At 35.1% G+C, this 7,478-nt stretch overlaps 1 protein-coding gene across 1 annotated transcript; it reads right to left on the bottom strand.

The window, feature by feature from the left end:
* Positions 1 to 5,628: 5,628 nt before the first annotated feature.
* Positions 5,629 to 6,633, bottom strand: LOC129980694 (synapse-associated protein 1-like). The gene has a single exon (XM_056091076.1). It carries the CDS (start codon positions 6,631 to 6,633, stop codon positions 5,629 to 5,631), a length of 1,005 nt encoding a protein of 334 aa, XP_055947051.1.
* Between the last annotated feature and the right edge of the window lie 845 nt (positions 6,634 to 7,478).

The following is a 7,478-nucleotide window of genomic DNA, read 5'->3' as shown; positions in this document are numbered from 1 at the left end:
AAGATGCAGACATATCATCTCGTCCTTCGGGTGGTGTCTGTATTTTTACTTCAAATTCATATCCGAGCACACTTTTGCCTTTGCATACACCTTTACAGGCTGTGGCTGTACGAGTCCATGTACGGACATTGGTCACAGTTTGCTACATTTACATACCACCTCATGATGTCATTCAGTTACAAGATCTTGACAACCTCGTGGACCAGCTTCCTTCACCTTTTATTTTACTAGGTGACTTAAATGGACATAGTACTTTGTGGGGTTCGGATAGTACAAATTCTCGTGGGCAACAGATAGAACAGTTTATTTCTAATAACTGTCTCTGTTTGCTCAATAATGATGAGAAGACGTATTTCCACGAACCCACACGTAGCTTCCATACTCTTGATCTGGCCATATGTACACCTGAACTCCTGCCATTCCTCACTCTAACAGTTAGCGATAATCTTTACGGCAGTGACCACTTCCCAGTTATTGTCTCTCATGCTGATGGTGGCGGTGCGACTCCTTTTCCACCAAGGTTCTTATTCAGTCGGGCAGACTGGGATGCATTCGCACAATTGGCAGATATCACAGAGAATATGGTCAGTACTTGTGACATCACGGAAGCAATGCAACATGTCATTAACTGCATAATAAGCGCCGCGAATGCTACTATCCCTAAAACTTCCCCACGTCTAAGAAATTTTCGTAGACCGTGGTGGAATGAAGCTTGTTGCGACAGCCATAAGAAGCAAAAACGACTTTGGAATATTTTTCGAAGGTACCCGACAACGGCAAATCTTGTTGCTTTTAAGCGTGCCAAAGCCCTTGCTCGTCGAATACGCCGTCGTAGTCAGAGGGAATCTTGGATTAAATTTATATCATCGATCACATCTTCGGTTTCCAGTAAACATTTGTGGAAGAAAGTAAAGGCTGCTAATGGGATATACAGTGAAAACTCCATTCCTGTCTTAAATACGGGAAATGAGATGCATTCCTCCCCATTAGACGTAGCCAATATTCTTGGTCATACGTTCGCTGAAGTTTCTGCCATAGATTCTTATAGTCTTAAATTTCTGGCAATAAAGAATCGCGCGGAACGGTTGCCTTTACGCTTTAATGAACGAAGTACTTTCCTATATAATTGTGAATTTAGAATATTCGAACTGAAAACTGCCTTAACTCAAGCCCATGATACAAGCCCTGGACCAGATGGGATAACATATAATATGATCCGCCATTTGAATGGAACTTCTCTTTCGAATCTGTTACTATTATACAACAGAATATGGGTTGAGCAGAAGTATCCTTCACAATGGCGTGAAGCTATAGTGATCCCAATATTAAAACCTGGTAAGGCAGCATCCAACCCTCTGAACTACCGACCAATTGCTCTGACGAATTGTCTGTGCAAAACCTTTGAAAGAATGGTCAATGCACGTCTCATACACGAATTGGAGAAAAGAGAATGCATCTCCTCGTTGCAGAGTGGTTTCCGTAGAGGTCGGTCTACCTTTGACAACCTCGTATTATTGGAAACACAAATACGCAACGCATTCGTCAGGAGGAACCACCTGGTCTCCATATTCTTTGATATTGAGAAGGCTTATGACCGTGCTTGGCGCTTTGGCATACTCTCAACACTTTTTAACTTTGGTTTTAGGGGAAACCTTCCCATATTTTTACAGAACTTCTTATTAAATCGGACTTTTAGAGTTCGTGTTGGAAACGTTTATTCAACTCATTTTAATCAAGCTGAGGGAGTTCCACAAGGAAGTGTCCTCAGTGTCACACTTTTTATCGTCCATCTTAGTCAAATTTTAACTCATTTACCTTCATCTGTACATTCCAGTCTTTACGTTGACGATTTACAAATATCCTGCCACGGAAGTAGTATGAATATAATTGAACGACAGTTACAAACTGCTGTAAACAAATTAGTATCGTGGTGCGATAACAATGGGCACACTATTTCGCCGGAGAAGAGCCGATGCGTTCATTTCTGCAGAAAAAGAAATCTTCACCCTGATCCGAATATTCATATTCGGAATATTCCAATTCCAGTTGTTAATGAAATACGGTTTTTGGGAGTGATTCTTGATCGGAAGCTCACCTTCCTTCCGCATGTCTTATATTTGCGGAAAAAGTGTGAGAGGTTATTGAATATTTTAAAAGTGCTGTCTAGAACAACTTGGGGTGCCGATCAGACCTCCCTGCTCCGTATTTACCAAGCAGTCATCCTTTCCCGCATTGATTACGGTTGCATGGTGTATGGTTCTGCACGTACAACAGTTTTGCGGCGATTAGATACCATACACCATACTGCTCTAAGAATATGTTCCGGAGCCTTTCGCACTTCTCCGGTTAATAGCCTGTATGTCATTTGCCATCAACTCCCTCTTCAATTAAGGCGTCAGAATTTATCTATTTTATATTATTACCGTATAAAGTCCGTTCACAATCACCCCATTTGTCATATGTATCTTCCGGTTGGTCTTCGTAAACTATATGATGCCCGTCCCTCTCACATCCTTCCATTCAGTGAGAGAACTAAATTAATACTATGCGATTCGAATCTTAACGATGTTCATGTTAAAGTTCATGACTCTTTTAGCTTCCCACCTTGGGATATCCCTCAATTTTCTTTTTTAAATCCCTTCACTGGAACCGATAAATCATCAACTCCTCCGATAATTTTCCAACAACTCTTTCTGTATCATCACCATCAGTATTCTTCTTTTATACCAGTTTTCACGGATGGCTCAAGATCAGATGGACATGTTGGTTGTGCCATTGTAACTCCATCTGAGACAGTGAGCTATCGTCTTCACAACTACTGCTCTGTGTTTACGGCTGAGTTAGTGGCCATTTTTTATGCTCTGCAAAAAATCTCGCCTTCTACTCAGCGTAATTTTATCATTTATTCCGATAGCATGAGCGCCTTGAAAACACTTTCTAATTATCATTATCGGATGCATCCGATTGCTGTTCGTATTTTGTTTACATTTCGTTTATTACAAAACGATGGTTTTAATATAATTTTTTGTTGGGTTCCGGGTCATGTGGGCATTTTTGGTAATGAAAAGGCCGACTTGGCTGCAAAATCTGCGACGGAGTTTTTAAGAATCGGACTTCCATTTTCTGATGTTAAGACGGCTGTTTTTAATCACACATATTCTTCTTGGCAGGAGACATGGAACATTCAAGTTCAAAATAAGCTACGTTCTATCAAACCTACCATTAGTTTGTGGCCTGTTCTCCCTATACGTGAGATGGATGTCAAACTGACTCGTCTCCGTGTAGGACACACCCGCCTCACTCATAGGCATCTGATTCTAGGCGAAAAAGCAGCAACATGTCCTACTTGTCAACTGGATTTTACAGTATATCACATTTTGGTCCAGTGCCCTGCTTTTAATTCTCATCGTATTCGTTTCTTCCATTCACCGTCTTTAACTTTAGCTGACTTGGTGGGTGAGAATTACCACCCGAATATTTTTAACTTTTTAAAAGCTATTCAACTCTATATCCACATATAAATTAATTTTTGTTTAATTTTTTTATTTGTACATTTGAAATCATTGTTATGTTTGAAAATGATACATCCATTGTTGTTTTTAAAGATGTCTGGTTTTTACTGGAATCGTCTGCTTTTGAAATTTTAACCACATAATTTTTAGGATGGAATTAAACCATACGTTTGGCGCAGTATAGCCAAGATTGGCTCTTGCGCCAATAAACCCAACAACCAACAACCAACCAACAACAACCTTTTGGTTTGATTGAATTTCCTCTTTTCTCATTTTGAACATTCCACTCTGATACTAAAGAAGGGAATTATTTATTCAATTATATTTGGCAATATATGTGTATGAAATATTTGGTTTTTCTTTGGCAAAATATTTGTGAAATTCGTCATTAATTTGCCTCCCATTTACGTTCAAATTGTTATATCTCATTTTTTTTTCCAGGAAAAAATGTTTTCTACTTCTTAAAGTAGCTGAAAAAACAGTCTGAAAAGCCATTATATTTATTTTGATATCTCCATTTTTCAAGGTTTAATTTTAGACCTTAATCTTATCACATTACCGCAGAATGTAGCGGTGTGACAAAGTTGTTTGGCTCTATTGTTTGTTATCTGAAGCATATCAAATTTCTCCTTTTTATGTAACTTGGAATTGAGAAACTGAATGTGTAGTTTGTATTTATAGAGAAATCCCTTTCCTTTCTGAATTTATTACCTTGTTTAAATTATATGTAAGTTAAATCATATATTGAACAAAAGCACCATTTTTATTAATATCTTCTTAAAAATTAATTTGTCATAATGTGTGAAAGGTCGAAATCCTTCACGTAAAGCATTAACGATAAGTTATTACATAACCCTCTGGAGTCTTTCCCCTGCAATTTTTTGTGTAATTAGACAATTTAGTAATTCCTTTTCTGTTTTCTCTACATCTTCATCTACATCTCCTAAACATGCAGAAGTGCGGTGTAGTGTAGGAAGGTTATGGCAGTCCGCTAGTATGAATGACCCCCCCCCCACCTGGATTTCCGCCTGTAGTGACACAGTATAGTGCTTTTTGTGCTCAATAATTTAATAAAGAAAACTATGACTGAAATTTGGATTTTTTTTTCCTAGCGATTGATTTAAAATGCAACATAGTTCTACAATTTTGACCACAAGACAACATACCAAATTTTATTTATACTAAGCCGTTGCGTTTTCGAGATACGGCGTTCGCTTACAAGCGAATATGCATACCAACAAATGATATTCCCCTTTGACAAATCCGATTCAAAATTTAATATACATCTAAATATTTTGGCTACGAGATCGCACACCAAATGTTATTTATCTAAATCGGCGTATTTTTGAGTTATTTTGTTCACGTACACGTTCACATGTATATGGGCAGATAGAATTCTTAGTACTTAATAATTAATGGTGAACGATTTAAAACTCGCCAAATGTAGCACCAAAACATTACTCTTTTTCGCCAACGAATCGCCAATCCATCACCGTTAATTAATAAGAAAAGGGATTCTCTTTAGCAGATTTCGCCTGAATTCTGATAGAAGTTGAAAAATTTGGTATTAAGTTCAATATTCTTTTGAGTTTTCATGTTCGAACAAAGACAAATATAATTCAAAAATGAGTTTTTTCAGATTCAGGAAGATCTGAAATATAGTGATTCGTTATAATCTCTAAGTCGAATTTTTTTGGCGAATACATTTTAGTATACATCGTATATGAGAAAGGTGAGGGAAAACAAACATTACTGCTGTTCATAAATATATTCTGCAGTGTTCTCTTTTATTAAATAAAATTTATTAAATGTATAGTTTTTATTATCTGCATATGACTTAGGAATGCTATAATTACAATAAAGAAATTTTGATTCATTGACTTAAAAAAATCTCATAAACGTTTATAGCTTACCACCAACTGCTGGGCCGTAGAAATAATTTCTTTTCATTTAATCAATAACTATTAATTTTATAATAATAAATTTCCCATATGCATCAATTCAAAACCTTTTTTTCATTTATAACTGAAGATATTTTTAAAACATATTCGAAAAGACGTATGCTTGAACACAGAAGTACCAATAAAGTTGTTTTCATTGAAAGAGGGTTTGATGGTCAGTTATATTCTGCAGATTCTTCCAGTATTTCTTCTAGTTCTTTTTCCCAATCACTATTTTCAATTTTTTCTCCAGTATCATCCGAATAAATAAAAGAATTCAATTCTTCAATTTCTGTCTCTAATATATTCTCGAAGCTGTCGTCTTTTTGCGGTTTTTCTTCATTTCCTTCGAAACTGTTTTCGATTTTCATATTCATTTGTTCCATATTATCTTTATCCGAGTAGTCATGAATTTCGTCATTAGCATTTTTTACTAATTTTTTTGGATTTTCCTGTGCAAGACATCCTTTTGAGTTTGCGCTTTCAGTTTTAAGTTTAGAGTGACTCATGCTGAAAGACTTCTTAATCAAATTGATTCGATAAAAATAATTTCTCCAGAATTCATCTTCTTTAATGCATTTCGGAACGAGTTCAAATCTCAGTTTTTGAAGACGAATATCTTCTTCCAAAAGCATCTTTGCAATTGGTAAATTTTCATCTAAATTGAATTCAAACACACCTTCTGGTGGCTTTCTCAAGAACAGTTTCCGATTTTCTGACAATGATAAAATTAATTTCTTTGCCTCTTCTTCGTTAGTTGTCCCGACCCAAGGAGCTTTTACTTCTTTCTCCAGATTCACTATATTGCTGTTTTTCTTGCTGTTGATTATATAATCTAGGAAGTTATTTTTCGCAATCATTGATTTTAAAGTTTGCGCAGTTTTCGTAACAGAACGATTCGTATTGTGAACTGTAGTACTGACGTAACTGCGAATATTCTTAAGAGATTCTAGTGCTTGCATAGAGAAGTCATTCACATTTTTAGGATAATCAACAGCAACAAACTTACATCTATGCCCTGTATCTTCACCTTCATTTTTATATCTTCTAGGAGAACTTCGTATATTTTCAGAGTTTTTTAAGGTGATATTCCCAATATCTTCTACAATAGGATGGGATTCAGTTATTCCAAAGTTTTTTTCGTGTTTTTCAGAAAGCGATTCATTTTCGTCTAAATTCATTTTCTGTTTCACTTTATAAGGAAACGAAAGTCCCAGGAAATCATAAAATATTTATTGACGTTGAGAAAAATAAAATTAATAACATTAAATGCATTGAGTTGTGCCGCAGTTAAACTTATGAGCTTCTATCTAATATCACCATATTTATTCCAGAGTTTTTAAGAACTCGCACGTGGTTTAAAAGATCTTAAACCACTTTAGATCCTTTTCTTTTATCTAATTTATGGGTTTGATTATGAAATTTAAGATTGGCATCCTTATAATTTTATTACTATTATTTACTAAGCTGTCATTTTAACTGTCATGAGCGTCGCTGGCTCCAAGCAAAAAAAAAAAAAATAACTTATCTATTGCTTACAAAATGATTTTTTCTTGAGAATGGCAACATCTTTGTTGTTGAATCATTGTATCGACAAAATAACTTCTCTAATTACCAAAATTACGTGGAACATCGGAACATTCTTTTAATCCGTAAAATTGATATAGAAGTAGGTAAATTTGCTTTAGTGACAAAATAGCACTCACACTTGTAAGAAAAAAAATTAAAAAAAAAAAAAAACTAATATTTGCAAAAAAAAAAAAAAAAAAAAAAGAGTTCGGAAAAAAAATTTCTTAAAATAATCGTTTGCGTTTTTTCCAGAAACCATTAAGTTGAGTTGTTGAAATCAAATCGTGTACGTGATTTCTTAAATAGAGTTGCACGTATTAGTTTTTTTAATAAAAATAGATGGATTTGATAAATTTGCTTTTTATTTTGTGTTTTGAAATCACATCTTAAAAGTATTTTAAGTGGAGAAGCTACGGAATGAAATAAAATTCAGTCAGAGTCTCAACATTAATTATTA

This window comes from Argiope bruennichi, chromosome 8 (assembly GCF_947563725.1).
Source record: "Argiope bruennichi chromosome 8, qqArgBrue1.1, whole genome shotgun sequence".
Taxonomy (NCBI): Eukaryota; Metazoa; Arthropoda; class Arachnida; order Araneae; family Araneidae; genus Argiope; species Argiope bruennichi.
The sequence above is the reverse complement of the archived record's forward strand: the minus strand, read 5'-3'. Positions and strand labels throughout refer to the sequence as shown.